Raw genomic sequence first — 17,789 nt, forward strand, 5'->3', positions numbered from 1 at the left:
TGTGTTCAGCGCTGCTGGTGGTGTGCTGACAGATAAGCGCACGCGGCTGTCCAGTGACAATGTAGACAGACTAACGTTCATCAAGATGAACAAATCCTGGATCCGCAAGGACTTTTCTACCCCTGTGTCATCTTGGGGAGACTAAAAGCTTGATGATTTTTGAAAATCACCTCACCAACCATTTTAAAAAACTCTGGTGAAATTGATGCCACTTAAGTGGTGTCTGTGGCCGAATTTTTTGAAAAAATGGAGACTCTTTTATTTAGTCCCCTTGCTGAGTTTTACATGACGTTGCCATCGTCAATTCCAGGTGGGTGGGGTTGTCCGCAGAGTTGTTTACTCATACTATCGCCTGGGATTCAGAGGTCTGCTCCAAAGCTTCAGTGTCTGCTAGTCAGCAGAGTAGCCCAGCCACCCACCACCTGTTTACCTAAGTACTATTTTTAATGGCATCTGGCCCAGAAAATCCTTTTGGGCCTAGTAGAATTCAGTGCTACTCAGCAGCGTACCCCACCCATGAAGCAAGCTACACCGCCTGTTTACCTTACTACTACTTTGTAATGGCATCTAGCCCAGGAAATCCTTTTAGGCCTAGTAGAATTTAGTGCTACTCAGCAGCGTACCTCACCCATGAAGCAAGCTTCACCGCCTGTTGATCTAATTGCTAATTTTTAACTGCATCTAGCCCAGGAAATCGTTTTGTACCTTATAGCATCTTGTGCTAATCAGCACAGTACCCCACCCATGAAGCAAGCTACACCGCCTGTTTACCTACTATTTTTTAACAGCATCAGGCTCAGGAAATCCTTTTGGGCCTAGTAGAATTTGGTGCTACTCAGCAGCGTACCCCACCCATGAAGCAAGCTACACCGCCTATTTACATAAGTACTATTTTTTAACGGCATCTAGCCCAGGAAATCCTTTTGGGCCTAGTACAATTTGGTGCTACTCAGCAGCGTACCCCACCCATAAAGCAAGCTACACCGCCTGTTTACCTAACTACTATTTTATAACGGCATCTAGCCCGGGAAATCCTTTAGGGCCTAGTAGAATTTGGTGCTACTCAGCAGCGTACCCCACCCATGAAGCAAGCTACACCGCCTGTTGATCTAATTACTAATTTTTAACTGCATCTAGCCCAGGAAATCATTTTGTACCTAATAGCATTTTGTGCTACTCAGCACAGTACCCCACCCATGAAGCAAGCTACACCGCCTGTTTACCTATGTACTATTTTTTAATGGCACCTGGCCCAGGAAATCCTTTTGGGCCTAGTAGAATTTGGTGCTACTCAGCAGCGTACCCCACTCATGAAGCAAGCTACACCGCCTGTTTACCTAAGTACTATTTTTTAACGGCATCTAGCCCAGGAAATCCTTTTGGGCCTAGTAGAATTTAGTGCTACTCTGCAGCGTACCCCACCCATGAAGAAAGCTACACCACCTGTTTACCTAACTACTATTTTGTAACGGCATCTAGCCCAGGAAATCCTTTTGGGCCTAGTAGAATTTAGTGCTACTCAGCAGCGTACCCCACCCATGAAGCAAGCTACATCGCCTGTTTACCTAACTACTATTTTGTAACGGCATCTGGCCCAGGAAATCCTTTTGGGCCTACTAGCAATTTCTGCTACTCAGCAGAGTACCCCACCCATGAAGCAAGCTACACCGCCTTCTTTCTTTCTCAATCTAACCCCTCGGCTCTGGGGTGTCCACTCTCCCTCCAGCTCTGTCCTTGTCCAGGTGGACTACTGCGTGTTTTCACACTGTGGCAAATCTTTTGGGCCCCGGCATAAGAAGTCGTCGAGGTAATGGATAATATGTGCCGCCTTACAAACGTCCATGATGACACATTCGAGGAAGCAACTAAACGCCTCAAATAGTGAGCAGGATATGGAGCACCCCATGGGCAAACAGCAATCTATGTAGTATGCTCCTTTACAGAAGCAGCCCAATGGGAGGACACTATTTGGAGGCACAGGTAGTAACCGGAACACCCCCTCAATGTCTGTTTTGGCCATTAGGGTGCCCCTTACCAACTTCTTGACCCGCCTGATTGCCTCGTCAAAGGAGGTACAGTACATAGTACTGTACTTGGTTCCGCGTCGATGTTGTCGTTTACTGACCTGCCCCTTGGATATGACAAATGGTGGATTAGTCTGAATGTATTGGGTTCATTTTTTGGCACTACTCCCACCGGGGGTACCACTATGTCTTCTAAGGAAAGTGTTCTGAATGGACCCGCCGCCATTCTACCTAAAGATATTTCTTTTTTCATTTTTTTTGTCAAGACGTCTGGGTGTTGGTAGAGTGAGTTTAGATTTTTACTCCAGCCTTTCTTGATTTTAGAAGGGCATGACATGCCTATATCTGTGTCTCCTCCTCCTTTTACTCCTCCACCTCTTTTCTTTTCGCATGACTATATGTACTTGTGACTTTTCCATGTGTTTGTTGTGTCTTCTGATCAGTTTGTCAGCTTTTGGACACCTTTAAAGGTGTTTTCTATGTGTTTTCCATGTGTTTGTATGTGTTTGTATTTGCCTGCCATTGGTTTCAATGGGGTTCGACCGTGTTCGTCGAACGTTCGACGAACAGATCGTCGAAAATCTCCCTGTTCGAAGGACCGAACCGAACACTAGGGAGGTGGCTCATCTCTAGTCTTGTCTCCTGCAACTGAGTTAACCCTTACTTGCATGAAGTAATACAAGAACTACTTAAACAAGCCTGGGTCTTCTGTGTCTCCTCGCACCCAAGCACAAGACTCTACAGACAGTATTCTACACTTGACAAGCTGACACATGCTTACTGTAACTTGGACAGACACTCATGGACAGGCAGCTGATAAAACTTCTACGCAGGATGATGGAAAAAAAAACGCAACCAATTTAATGAACTAACCACATGTTCCATATTTTGCTGCATTGATTCTTTTTGGAAGACAAGCCAATAAACCACTACGTTTTTTTTTACAAGAATTATCGTGGCATTTTCTTTCGAGTATCGCATCTGGTAAGAAGTCCTGAATAAATAACTATACAAAATATGTATATTTAAAAGTTGGCAACTTGTATGTCTATATAGGATCTAGAATGCTACAAGGGCCCGTACATCTGATCAAAATGCAGGTCATGGATGCGGGTCCAAATTTTGCATCGGGGCCCATCGGAGTCTAGATGTGTCACTGTGCAGAACTTGGCAAACAATTTTTTTTAAAAAGAAATCCATGGCTACTATTTTATTTATCATCATCCTGTTTTTTGTGAATATTAGGGTGTATGGGCATTCTGTGTGAGTTTGTGTAAAAAAAAAAAAAAAGCACAAATATATACAGGGTGGGCCATTTATATGGATACTCCTAAATAAAATGGGAATGGTTGGTGATATCAACTTCCGGTTTGTGGCACATTAGTATATGGGAGGGGGGAAACTTTTCAAGATGGGTGGTGACCATGGCGGCCATTTTGAAGTCTGCCATGTTGGATCCAACTTTTTTTTTCCAATGGGAAGAGGGTCATGTGACACATCAAGCTTATTGAGAATTTAAAAAAAAAACATTGGTGTGCTTGGTTTTAATGTAACTTTATTCTTTCATGAGTTATTTACACGTTTATGACCACTTATAAAATGTGTTCAAAGTGCTGCCCATTGTGTTGGATTGTCAATGCAATCCTCTCTCCTACTCTGGACACACTCATAGCAACACCGCAGAAGAAATGCGAGCACAGGCTTCCAGTATCCGTTGTTTAAGATGCTGCACATCTAGTATCTCCACAGCATAGACAATTGCCTTCAGATGACCCCAAAGATAAAAGTCTAAGGGGGTCAGATCGGGAGAACTTGGTGGCCGTTCAACTGGCCCACGACGACCAATCCACTTTCTAGGAAACTGTTCATGTAGGAATGTTTGGACCTGACACCGATAATGTGGTGGTGCACCATCTTGCTGGAAAAACTCAGGGAACGTGCCATGAACAATTTACGGAGTTGACCATTTGTTATACAGCGGCCAAAAGCTCCAGATAGTTGTAGAAGTGATCATTGAGCCTTTGGAGTAGTAATTTTCATCATGTGACCATGTATAACTATGATTCTCATCAGGATAGGAGAAAATTTCCCAGGACGAGGTTTACATGATGCTAAACTTAGCTTCGTATATTTGGGGCAGCCATTTTTTGGTCATAGAGTTAATTGGAAATAATTGATGGATCAACAGTTGTAAAAGTTGCAAAGATACTGTGACGTCGTTCTGTTCCTTAGACGGATGCGATGGTTCCTCCATCCTTCTTTCGAAAGAGAATGTCTTTGAAGAATTTGTAGATTTTCTTTAGAGCTCTAAAAAAAAGAGAAAAAAGAATATGAGCTGTTGTCCTGCTCTGGAACAATGCACATAATGAAAAGCTCCAGACGAACAAACTAACGACCTAATTCATCGGAAGCGTGGTAGAAGTGTGACATCACGGCTCGTCTAAAGGTACCTTCACATTAAGCGACGCTGCAGCGATAGAGACAACGATGCCGATCGCTGCAGCGTCGCTGTTTGATCGCTGGGGAGCTGTCACACAGACCGCTCTCCAGCGGCCAACGATGCCGAGGTCCCCGGGTAACCAGGGTAAACATCGGGTTGCTAAGCGCAGGGCCGCGCTTAGTAACCAGATGTTTACCCTGGTTACCAGCGTAAAATGTAAAAAAAACAAACAGTACATACTTACATTCGCGTCCCCCGGCGTCCGCTTCCTTCACTGACTGAGCGCCGGCCCTAACAGCAGAGCGGTGACGTCACCGCTGTGCTGTACTTTCACTTTCCGGCGCTCAGTCAGTGTGGGAAGCGGACGGCGGGGGACGCGCAGGTGAGTATGTAGTGTTTGTTTTTTTACATTTTACACTGGTAACCAGGGTAAACATCGGGTTACTAAGCGCGGCCCTGTGCTTAGTAACCCGATGTTTACCCTGGTTACCAGTGTAAAACATCGCTGGTATCGTTGCTTTTGGTGTTAAACACGACGATACACGCCGGTCTGACGACCAAATAAAGTTCTGAACTTTGTCCAATGACCAGCGATATCACAGCAGGATCCTGATCGCTGCTGCCTGTCAAACTAAACGATATCACTAGCCAGGACGCTGCAACGTCACGGATCGCTAGCGATATCGTTTAGTGTGAAGGTACCTTAAGTCATGAGGAGCTGTGGCAGCCCGTACACTGGTGTTAGCGACTGGTTTAGGATTTCTACCGTGTTGTATGCCGCTGAAAACAGATCTGTGCCAACCCGATGGAGGACATCACAGACCGATCGTCCTGGTCCACAAGAATTACATTTCTATGTATATATACAGGTGCATATAAATTATTCAGTGTGTCCCCCAATCCTATATAGTCTAATTGATAATCCTGCAGTGTAAGTGGTCCGGTGAATGAGCGTTGTAAGAATTTTACTGCTATACTTACTGGAATCTTTTTTCAGTTTTATTAAAAGTATCCAATGCATGAACTATGGCAGCAATCATTTCAAAAACAGGTATTTCTGCAAAAAAAAAAATAAAAAAATAGTCATCTAGATATTATTATATGATATTGCAGTTTGTTTATATCAATTTTAAGATCAAGCTCAAATGTGGTACAAAACACTTACACATTGTTTGTCACAGTCTAGTGTTACCTGTGGCTCCATGGCAGCAGCAGAGGTCGGGAGCGCAATGTTCACCTCAGCAGATTCCAAGAGACAATTGCCAATTATGGAGCTGCAGATAACACTGGACAATGCAGCACTCAGCAAGAGGAAGAGCGATAAGCACAAGCAATTATTTGTAACTCTTTGGCTCTAGCAGAGTTCAAGAGAGCAGCACTGCTCACCTCTGCTCTGCCTCCTCTCCTCTGCCTCCTCTGCACTGTTCACCTGCTCTCTGCCACCTCTGCACTGCTCACCTCTGCTCTGCCTCCTTTGCACTGCTCACCTCTGCTCTGCCTCCTCTCCTCCGCCTTCTCTGCACTGTTAACCTCTGCTCTGCCGCCTCCTTTGCACTGCTCACCTCTGCTCTGCCTCCTTTGCACTGCTCACCTCTGCTCTGCCTCCTCTCCTCCGCCTCTTCTGCACTGTTAACCTCTACTCTGCCGCATCTGCACTGCTCATCTCTGCTCTGCCTCCTCACCTCTGCTCTGCCTCCTCAGCACTGCTCACCTCTGCTCAGCCTCCTCTGCACTGCTCACTTCTGCTTTGCCTCCTCTGCACTGCTCACCTCTGCTCCGCTTCCTCTGCACTGCTCACCTCTGCTCAACTTCCTCTGCACTGCTCATCTCTGCTCCGCCTCCTCTGCACTGCTCACCTCTGCTCCGCCTCCTCTGCACTGCTCACCTCTGCTCCGCCTCCTCTGCACTGCTCACCTCTGCTCCACCTCCTCTGCACTGCTCACCTCTGCTCCCCCTCCTCTGCACTGCTCACCTTTGCTCTGCCTCCTCTGCACTGCTCACCTCTGCTCCGCCTCCTCTGCACTGCTCACCTCTGCTCCGCCTCCTCTGCACTGCTCACCTCTGCTCCCCCTCCTCTGCACTGCTCACATCTGCTCTGCCTCCTCTGCACTGCTCACTATACCGAACAGAGTGGAAACTAGAGTGGACCCTCTGGACCGTGGGGAGCTCTACCCCTGGGGGAGCGAACCTAGGGTGAAACACGACCCCTATACAGGGACCGTAAGGGGCAAGCCCAGAGGTCACTTACCCACGGTGAAGATACCAGGAGGGACGGCTCCAGGAGGAAGGCTGAACGAAGAAGCTGGAAGCTGGAGGAAGGTATGGTTTATCCGTGGGCTAGACTGGAGAACTGGAAGACTGGAACGGAGTAAGGCTGAGGGGAGAAAACAAAACAAAAGGGAAAGTAAGCAACAAGAGCAGGCAGGGCCGGACTGGGACTAAAATTCAGCCCTGGCATTTGAAGTTACACAGGCCCACTTGTCACATGGTGACTGTATAATATCTTTGTACACTTGTAGGCAGGGCCGGTTTTAGGCAAAGTGGGGCCCTAGGCAAAGTTTAAAATGGGGCCCCAAAAGCTAACATATTCCACATCACACAGAAGCCTTTCTGTTGTATTTACGTGCGCTGAGTTCAGGCCGCTAAATGAGTTTGATCGACAATACGGAAGTTGTTCAACGCTTGTTTCCCGGCCTCTTTCCACCAGCTGAGGAATAATGATGGGACAGAACGATCACTAATAGATCACTAACAGATCACCATACAGTATCATGTTTTCAGCAGCACATCTACAGTTTACACTGGCAATGTGCTGCTGACAACAAGGCTTTTTGTTCCAGCAAAAACAATCTGAATATGCAGCATTTTACTTGTTTAGTAAAATACACCCCATAGTCCTCCATATATTATAATGTGCTCCATAGTCCTCCATATAGTATAATACACTCCCTATAGTCCTCCATATATTAAAATACACTGCTCAGTCCTCAACATAGTATAATACACTCCTCATAGTCCTCCATATAGCATAATACAATCCTCATAGTGCTCCATATAGTATAATGCACCGCCACAGTCATCCATGTAGTACAATTCACTTCCCATAGTATAATGCACCCCATAGTTCTTCATATAGTATAACGTATTCCCCATAGTCCTCGATACAGTATCATGCAGCCCACATATAGTATAATGCAGCCACCCCAGAGTATAATACACCAACCACAGAGTATAATGCAGCCACCCCAGAGTATAATGCAGCCACCCCAGAGTATGTAACCCCCATAGAATATAATACAGCCCACCTCCCCATAATATATAATGTAGCCCCCCATAGAATATAATGCAGCCCCCCATAGTATAGAATATAATATACTCCCCATAGTATATAGCAAAGCCCGCATATTATATAGCACAAACCGCATAGTATACAGCACAGCCTGCATACTATAGCACAGCCCGTGTAGTAGATAACAGCCCACAGAGCAGTATTCAGCACAGACCACACAGTAGTATACAGCACAGCCCACACAGTAGTATACAGCACAGCCCACGTAGAAGTATACAGCACAGTCCACACAGTAGTATACAGCACAGCCCACAGAGTAATATATACAGCACAGCCCACAAAGTAATATATACAGCACAGCCCACAAAGTAATATATACAGCACAGCCCACAGAGTAATATATACAGCACAGCCCACAGAGTAATATATACAGCACAGCCCACAGAGAACTATATACAGCACAGCCCACAGAGAACTATATACAGCACAGCCCACAGAGAACTATATACAGCACAGCCCACAGAGAACTATATACAGCACAGCCCACAGAGAACTATATACAGCACAGCCCACAGAGAAGTATATACAGCACAGCCCACAGAGAAGTATATACAGCACAGCCCACAGAGAAGTATATACAGCACAGCCCACAGAGAAGTATATACAGCACAGCCCACAGAGTATATACAGCACAGCCCACAGAGAAGTATATACAGCACAGCCCACAGAGAAGTATATACAGCACAGCCCAGAGAAGTATATACAGCACAGCCCAGAGAAGTATATACAGCACAGCCCACAGAGAAGTATATACAGCACAGCCCAGAGTACTATATACAGCACAGCCCAGAGTACTATATAAAGCACAGCCCACAGAGTACTACATACAGCACAGCCCACAGTGTACTACATACAGCACAGCCCACAGTGTACTACATACAGCACAGCCCACAGAGTACTATATACAGCACAGCCCACAGAGTACTATATACAGCACAGCCCACAGAGTACTATATACAGCACAGCCCACAGAGTACTATATACAGCACAGCCCACAGAGTACTATATACAGCACAGCCCACAGAGCAATATATACAACACAGCCCACAGAGTACTATATATAGCACAGCCCAGAGTACTATATACAGCACAGCCCAGAGAGTACTACATACAGCACAGCCCACAGTGTACTATATATAGCACATAGCACACAGTAGTATACAGCACAGAACACAGCCCACAGAGAACTATATACAGCCCACAGTGGTATACAGCACAGAGCACAGCCCACAGAGAACTATATACAGCCCACAGTAGTATACAGCACAGAGCACAGCCCACAGAGAACTATATACAGCCCACAGTAGTATACAGCACAGAGCACAGCCCACAGAGAACTATATACAGCACAGAGCACAGCCCACAGAGAACTATATACAGCCCACAGTAGTATACAGCACAGAGCACAGCCCACAGAGAACTATATACAGCCCACAGTAGTATACAGCACAGAGCACAGCCCACAGAGAACTATATACAGCCCACAGTAGTATACAGCACAGAGCACAGCCCACAGAGAACTATATACAGCCCACAGTGGTATACAGCACAGAGCACAGCCCACAGAGAACTATATACAGCCCACAGTGGTATACAGCACAGAGCACAGCCCACAGAGAACTATATACAGCCCACAGTGGTATACAGCACAGAGCACAGCCCACAGAGAACTATATACAGCCCACAGTAGTATACAGCACAGAGCACAGCCCACAGAGAACTATATACAGCCCACAGTAGTATACAGCACAGAGCACAGCCCACAGAGAACTATATACAGCCCACAGTGGTATACAGCACAGAGCACAGCCCACAGAGAACTATATACAGCCCACAGTAGTATACAGCACAGCCCACAGAGAACTATATACAGCCCACAGTGGTATACAGCACAGAGCACAGCCCACAGAGAACTATATACAGCCCACAGTAGTATACAGCACAGAGCACAGCCCACAGAGAACTATATACAGCCCACAGTAGTATACAGCACAGAGCACAGCCCACAGAGAACTATATACAGCCCACAGTAGTATACAGCACAGAGCACAGCCAGAGTACTATATATAGCACAGTAGTATACAGCACAGAGCACAGCCCACAGAGAACTATATATAGCCCACAGTAGTATACAGCACAGAGCACAGCCCACAGAGAACTATATACAGCCCACAGTGGTATACAGCACAGAGCACAGCCCACAGAGAACTATATACAGCCCACAGTAGTATACAGCACAGAACACAGCCACAGAGTACTATATATAGCACAGTAGTATACAGCACAGAGCACAGCCACAGAGTACTATATATAGCACAGTAGTATACAGCACAGAGCACAGCCACAGAGTACTATATATAGCACAGTAGTATACAGCACAGAGCACAGCCACAGAGTACTATATATAGCACAGTAGTATACAGCACAGAGCACAGCCCACATCTCTTCTCTTCCTCCACCCCCTCCCCTCACCTCCTCCGAGAATGGCCCCACAGTCCAGAAAAAAAAAAAACTCTCCTCACCTCTCCTCTTGCCAGCGTTGCTTCCGCCTTCCTGCTCCTGTCTCTGTCTCAGCAGCGTGCAGTCTGCCCGGGACACAGCAGGTGCGCGATGATATGACGTCATCGCGCACCCGCAGTGTCAGAGGCAGAGCGGGAAATGATGGGAGAGGAGCGTCTGTAGACGCTCTCCTCCATCATTGAATTCAACTGTACCGGCGTCTAGTTGAATGCGACGGCGGGGGCGGGGGGAGGCGGATCGAGCGGCCCACTACTGGCACCGGCCCTTCTGGCATTTGCCAGAAGTGCCCGATGGCCAGTCCGGCCCTGAGAGCAGGGTAACCAGCAGTAGCATGATAGGAAACCAAGGAGCAGGAACAGATGGGAAGCGTAAGCGAAGACGCAAACGGGGAGAGAAAGCTGAGGAGGAAGCGGAAGGGCCGGACGCAATAGCAAAGGCTAAAACAATCAGGCACCAGGCAGCAGGAGAGCCTACCTCTTATAGTAGAGGCAGGAACGGGATTGGTTACCCGGGAGGCTGACCTAATGATCCCAGGAAGTGGTAACAGGGAAGATGCGCCTGCGCCCCTTGGGAAACCCAGAGCGCCTGCGCAAAGACAGCATACCTGCAGAGAGCCTGGACACCGGAAGCGCTGGAGGAGCACAGACGCGCGCGGACCCAGAAGTGGATTGCCAGGGACGCGCTGCAACCAGGGAGGGAACGGCGCTCACAGACACAGGAGTAGGACGGGCGGAGAGCGCAGGACTGGAAGTGGACCTCGGGACTGAGAGGTGAGAGCGGCGGACCCCAGGCACAGCAGCGGAGGAGCGGCGGCGACGCAGGGAAGCAGCGTCTGTAACAGCAGCGGAGGAGCGGCGGCGACGCAGGGAAGTGGCGTCTGTAACAGTACCCCCCTCCTTACAACTCCCCCTACGTAAAGCAGCAAAAAATCTGTTAAGAATACGAGGAGCATCGATGTTCTCCAAAGGCTCCCAGGACCTCTCTTCAGGACCAAAACCCTTCCAATCGACCAAGAAAATATCTTTTCCCCGAATTTTCTTGACAGCCAAAATATCCCTCACCTCAAAGACGTTGTCAGTGCTGACTGGTTGAGAAGAGATACAAGAAGGGGGATGAAAGCGATTAAAGACAGCCGGTTTGAGAAGAGAGACATGAAATGTATTGGGTATATGAAGCGAGGCAGGCAATCTCAGCTTGTAAGCGACATCGTTGACTCAACGCAGAATCTCGAAAGGACCAATGAAACGTGGACCAAGCTTGTAGGAAGGAATCTTGAGTCTGATGAATCTTGAAGAAAGCCAGACCTTATCACCAGGAGAGAAAGGAGGAGAATCTAAACGCCTCTTGTCAGCTTGTCCTTTCATTCTTGAAGATGCTTGTTTGAGCGTCTCTTTGACCTCGTCCCAGATCGTAGAAAACTCGAGAGCTACAGAGTCAGCTGCTGGAACACCAGAGGCAGGAGAAACTGGTAGGGGCACACCAGGATGTTGTCCAAAAACAATGAAAAACGGAGTTCTTGCAGAGGCCTCACTGGAATGGTTGTTATAGGCAAACTCCGCCCAAGGAAGTGCGGCGCCCCCACTGCCGCAGGGCCGAGGGGTACCCGGTACCGGGCCTCTGAGTCTCTGCTCTGGGGTTGTCACGGTGGCTAGGCCCGGTCCGTGACCCTGCCGAGGGGCGCACAGTACAGAGATGATAGATATGGATAGATGATGGTGGTGGTGAGGCTGTAGTGGTGCGGTGCAGTAAATAACGAGGACACAGGTTGCAGTCTCTTTACCTCTTTACTGAAGATCTCTGGATCCTCAGTCCGGAATCCAGATAACCAGGCTGCGCAAGTCCGGCCGGTCCAATGGCACCTCCAGAGTTCTCTTTGCAGGTGGAAATCTGTGCCTTCCTTCTAGCGCTATGTGTTGTGGTCCTCCCCTGCTGTGCTTACGGAAAGTCCCCACAACTGTTGTGTCTGTTTCTTAAGTTCCCTCACAACACGATTAGATGATGTTCTGCTAGTCCTCCGTCCCTCCCTGATGTTACAGTTAGGACGGCACCCGTTTGATGGGTAGGCTCGGAGCTCTTCCGGGACCCTAGAGTCGCCCCTCTCCACAAGTTGCCCCCCAAGACTGCATAGGTGATTTAGGTGAGACAGCCCGCCTGAGACTGACTGTCCTGCCGTTGGTTCGAAGTATTGCCTGAAGCTGTATAAAGAAATACTTCCTTCGGCGTTCCGGCCACCGGTTGTTGCGCCTCAGTAGGATGTTGCCTCGGTCTTTCAGCACGACTCCTACTGGTATTCTCCTTGTTGCTTTGATCTCGTTTCTCACTCAGCACAATCTATCTCGGTTCTAATCCTTTCTTAGGGCACCGCCGCTATACTGCGCAGGCACGGTCCCGTAACCTTCTGTCCAGTTGCCAAGCCTCTGTCAGGATCCCACCCCTGACAGGGGCCCTACCGAATCTTCCCCCACAACACCCTCTGCCACAAGGTGTTGCCTGGTTCCAACCCAGTCAGCTTTCTGTCCTAACTTCCTGCCTGACCCCCAGTTTTACCAGTATGTGAGGAGTGGCCAAATGAATAGAACCCTTAGCTCCCCCTGGAGGCCCGGCTGTGAAATGTCTTGGTGTCTGTGATACCTGGTCAGATGAACTCCTTCAGTGCCATCAGACGTACCATAGCTCCCCATAGCGGCGGAGCCACAATACTGCAACGACCAGGACTCTGGGGCGCTGCAGAAGCAAATTGGCCCAGTCATTATGGTGAGCATTAGAGAAATGCCGTATATAGACAGCCAAAGTCTGGTTAGTTCGTTCCGCTTGACCGTTTGTTTGAGGGTGATATGCAGAAGAAAAGTCCAGGGACACCTTTAAAAGTTTGCACAAAGCTCTCCAAAAGCGGGAAGTAAATTGTACCCCTCTGTCCGACACGATGTGCTGAGGTAAGCCATGGAATTTGAAGATGTTTTGGATAAAAATGTTTGCCAACTCAGGAGCAGAAGGTAAACGGGGCAGCGGAATAAAGTGAGCCATCTTACAGAATCTGTCCACCACAACGAGGATGACTGTACATGCGGAAGGGCTGGGTAGATCGGTAATGAAGTCCATGGTGATATGTTGCCATGGCGCAGACTGAACTGGAAGAGGAAGCAGATTTCCAAGCGGTAGTCGTCTAGGTACTTTGTTTCTGGCACAGGAGCGACAAGATGCTACGAATTCTTTTACATCCTGACGTAACGTAGGCCACCAATAATACCGAGAGATGAGAAGGAAAGTCTTCTTGGTCCCTGCATGACCAGCCAATTTGGAAGAATGACCCCAAGATAACACCCTCCCAGTGTCATTGTCAGAGACAAGAGTCTTACCCAGTGGAGAACGGAACATCTGTAAGGGAGCAACGGTTATGATTTTAGTTGGATCAATGATGTAAGCAGGCTCCTCCACAGTATCCGACGATTGGAATGACCTAGACAGAGCGTCAGCCTTTATGTTCCTATTGCCGGGCCGAAAGCGTAGTTCAAATTCAAAGCGGGCAAAAAATAATGACCATCTGGCTTGACGTGGGTTTAATCTCTGTGCAGTCTGTAGGTATGCAAGATTCTTATGATCGGAGAAGATTACAAAAGGATGAACAGACCCCTCTAGCAGATACCTCCATTCCTCTAAAGCCAACTTGATGGCCAACAACTCTCAATCACCAATGGTATAGTTCCGTCCAGAAGTCGAAAAGGCTTTAGAGAAGAAGCCGCATGGAACCGTTCGACCTTCAGAAGTCTTTTGTGAAAGCACAGCTCAAGCACCCGTAGAAGAGGTGTCCACTTCTAAAATAAATGGCTTGTTCACCTCCGGGTGATGCAAGACAGGGGCGGTGGAAAAAGACATTTTAAGTAGAGCAAAGGACTCTTCTGCCTCCGGGGTCCACTCCTAGGAGCAGGAACTTTTACGAGTTAGAGAAGAAAGAGGAAGGATCACGGAAGAAAAATGCGGAATGAATTGCCTGTAGTAATTGGCGAATCCGATGAGCCGTTGGATGGCTTTCACTCTGCAGGGCCGCGGCCAGTTAACGATGGCATTCACCTTTTCAGGATCCATTTTAAGACCAGAATCCGAGATGATGTATCCAAGGAATGGCAAGGAAGTTTGCTCGAACACACATTTTTCAAACTTGGCATACAGGTGGTTATCTCTTAGGCATTGCAGGACTTCGCGAACACTCCTACGATGTGATGGGAGATCAGGAGAAAAAACAAGGATGTCATCCAAGTAAACCAGAACACATGAGTAGAGAAGATCTCGGAACACATTGTTGACGAGCTCTTGGAAAACCGCGGGAGCATTGCAAAGGCCGAAAGGCATAACTAAATACTCGTAATGTCCATCCCGGGTGTTAAAGGCGGTCTTCCACTCGTCGCCTGAGCGGATCTGGACTAAATTGTAAGCGGCTCGCAAATCAAGCTTAGTGAAAATACGAGCACCTCGAAGGCGGTCGAAGAGCTCCGGAATAAGAGGCAGAGGATATGTTGTGAATTCTGCTTTCGGGCTCCCTCCGGTGGTTGTAGGTGGTAATGCAGTTGTCTCTGAGTTGCAGTCCTGGTCAGGTGTATCTGCTGATTGCAGTTCTGACTGGGGTATTTAGGCGTGCAGGATTCATTAGTCCTTGCCAGTTGTCCATGGTTGTTGGGAGGTTTTGGTCCTTGTTTAGTTCCATCTGCCTTCTGCCAAATCAGCAAAGATAAGTGTCTGGTTTTGTTTCTGTGGCACACATGCTATGTGCTTTATAATTCTGTGCTATTCAGTGTTTTTTTTCTCCAGCTTAGATTGTGTCAGTATTTTCTCAGTCTTGTTGGATTCTCTGGAGTACAGATATACATTCCATGTCTTTAGTTAGATTGTGGAACTTTTTGTATTATCTGCTGTGGATATTTTTGGAAGGGTTTTAATACTGACCGCTTAGTACTCTGTCCTATCTTTCCCTATTTAGCTAGAGTGGCCTCTTTTGCTGAATCCTGTTTTCTGCCTGCGTGTGTCTTTCCTCTCCTACTCACAGTCAATATTCGTGGGGGGCTGCCTATCCTTTGGGGTTCTGCTCTGAGGCAAGGTAGTATTCCTATTTCCATCTATAGGGGTATTTAGTCCTCCGGCTGTGTCGAGGTGTCTAGGGTTTGTTAGGCACACCCCACGGCTACTTCTAGTTGCGGTGTTAGTTCACGTTTTGCGGTCAGTACAGTTTCCACCTACTCCAGAGAAAGTTCATGCGGCTCCAAAGTCACCGGATCATAACAGTACAACTGGCCCACTATGAGTTAAATGCATCTCAGAAGAAGGGAAGAAAGGTGTTGAGTCATTTTTTTTTCTGCAGTTTTCTTTGCCTCTTCTTCCCTCTTTTTCTCTGGGTGGCTAAGGAGTCTTGTGTTAGCATGGATGTTCAGGAATTAGCTTCTCGTGTAGACCAGCTTGCTGCTAGGGTACAGGGAATTTCTGATTATATTGTTCAGACTCCTGTTTTAGAGCCGAAGATTCCTACTCCTGATTTATTTTTTGGAGACAGGTCCAAATTTTTAAGTTTTAAAAACAACTGTAAACTGTTTTTTGCTTTGAGACCTCGATCCTCTGGGGATTCTATTCAGCAGGTTAAAATCGTCATTTCCCTACTTCGTGGTGATCCACAGGATTGGGCATTTTCCCTGGAATCTGGGAATCCGGTTTTGCTTAATGTAGATTCCTTTTTTCAGGCTTTAGGACTATTATATGATGAACCTAATTCTGTGGATCAAGCGGAGAAGACCTTGTTGGCCCTATCTCAGGGTCAAGAGGCGGCAGAATTGTATTGTCAGAAATTTAGAAAATGGTCTGTGTTGACTAAATGGAATGATGATGCTTTGGCTGCAATTTTCAGAAAGGGTCTTTCTGAATCCATTAAAGATGTTATGGTGGGTTTCCCACGCCTGTCGGTCTGAGTGATTCTATGTCTTTGGCCATTCAGATTGATAGGTGCTTGCGGGAGCGCAGAACTTTGCGCGCTGTGGCGTTGTCCTCAGAGCAGAGTCCTGAGCCAATGCAGTGTGATAGGATTCTGTCTAGGACAGAACGACAAGGACTCAGATGTCAGAATAGGTTGTGTTATTATTGTGGCAACACTTCTCATGTCATTTCAGTCTGCCCTAAACGGACAAAGAGGATCGCTAGTTCATTTACCATCAGTACTGTACAACCTAAATTTCTGTTATTGGTGTCCTTGATCTGCTCATTGTCATCATTTTCTGTCTTGGCGTTTGTGGATTCAGGCGCCGCTTTGAACTTAATGGACCTTGAGTTTGCCAGGCGTTGTGGTTTCCCCTTGCAGCCCTTGCAGAACTTTATTCCTTTAAGGGGCATTGATGCTACACCTTTGGCTAAAAATAAGCCCCAGTTATGGACACAGGTGACCATGCGCATGGCGCCAGCCCATCAGGAAGATTGTCGATTTCTGGTATTGCATAATTTACATGATGCTATCGTGTTGGGTTTTCCGTGGTTGCAGGTACATAATCCTGTGTTGGATTGGAAGTCTATATCTGTGACTAGTTGGGGTTGTCAGGGGGTTCATAATGATGTTCCTTTAATGTCCATCTCCTCTTCTTCCTCTTCCGAAATTCCAGAGTTTTTGTCTGATTTTCAGGATGTATTCGATGAGCCCAAGTCCAGTTCTCTTCCACCGCACAGGGACTGTGATTGTGCTATTGATTTGATTCCAGGCTGTAAGTTTCCTAAGGGCCGACTCTTCAATCAGTCTGTGCCTGAACATACCGCTATGCGGAGTTATGTTAAGGAGTCTTTGGAGAAAGGGCATATTCGGCCATCTTCTTCACTGATGGGAGCGGGATTTTTTTTTGTTGCTAAGAAGGATGGCTCCTTGAGTGTTATGACCCCAATGGCGAGGGTCTCAGAGGAACGTGGAAGTCTGCAGAATACAAAAATCCAGCTCATAGGGCAGTGGTAGCTGGGTTGACCATAAATCTACTCCTAACGCCAACACTAGAAGTAGCCGGGGATCATTCCTACGTTGATTCTAGATGACACGCTCCAGCCGGAGAATCTAGCTACCCCTAGTAGAGGAAAACAAAAGACCTTTCTTGCCTCCAGAGAAGGGGACCCCAAAGCTGGATAGAAGCCCCCCACAAATAATAACGGTGAGGTAAGAGGAAATGACAAACACAGAAATGAACCAGGTTTAGCACAGAGAGGCCCGCTAACTGATAGCAGAATAAAGAAAGGTAACTTATATGGTCAACAAAAACCCTATCAAAATCCACACTGGAAATTCAAGAACCCCCGAACCGTCTAACGGTGCGGGGGGAGAACACCAGCCCCCTAGAGCTTCCAGCAAAGGTCAGGATATATATTTGGAACAAGCTGGACAAAAATACAAAACCAAAACAAAATAGCAAAAAGCAAAAAGCGGACTTAGCTGATATAACTGGAACCA

The 17,789-nt window shown here is 47.3% G+C and overlaps 1 protein-coding gene across 2 annotated transcripts in view; it reads right to left on the reverse strand.

Annotated features, from left to right (window-relative positions):
- Positions 1-3,511: 3,511 nt before the first annotated feature.
- The window catches only part of LOC143770508 (uncharacterized), a 42,127-nt gene continuing 27,849 nt past the window's right edge, over positions 3,512-17,789 (reverse strand). For both annotated transcript variants that reach the window (XM_077260185.1, XM_077260184.1), the window contains 3 exons: positions 6,713-6,838; positions 5,446-5,521; positions 3,512-4,331 (listed from right to left, as the gene is read on the reverse strand). In XM_077260185.1, the coding sequence (XP_077116300.1) occupies positions 4,253-4,331; positions 5,446-5,521; positions 6,713-6,838 (281 nt within the window). In that variant the 3' untranslated portion in view covers positions 3,512-4,252. The remainder of the gene's footprint in view (positions 4,332-5,445; positions 5,522-6,712; positions 6,839-17,789) is intronic.

The sequence above is a fragment of the Ranitomeya variabilis genome, chromosome 4, assembly GCF_051348905.1.
Source record: "Ranitomeya variabilis isolate aRanVar5 chromosome 4, aRanVar5.hap1, whole genome shotgun sequence".
In the NCBI taxonomy this organism is placed as follows: domain Eukaryota; kingdom Metazoa; phylum Chordata; class Amphibia; order Anura; family Dendrobatidae; genus Ranitomeya; species Ranitomeya variabilis.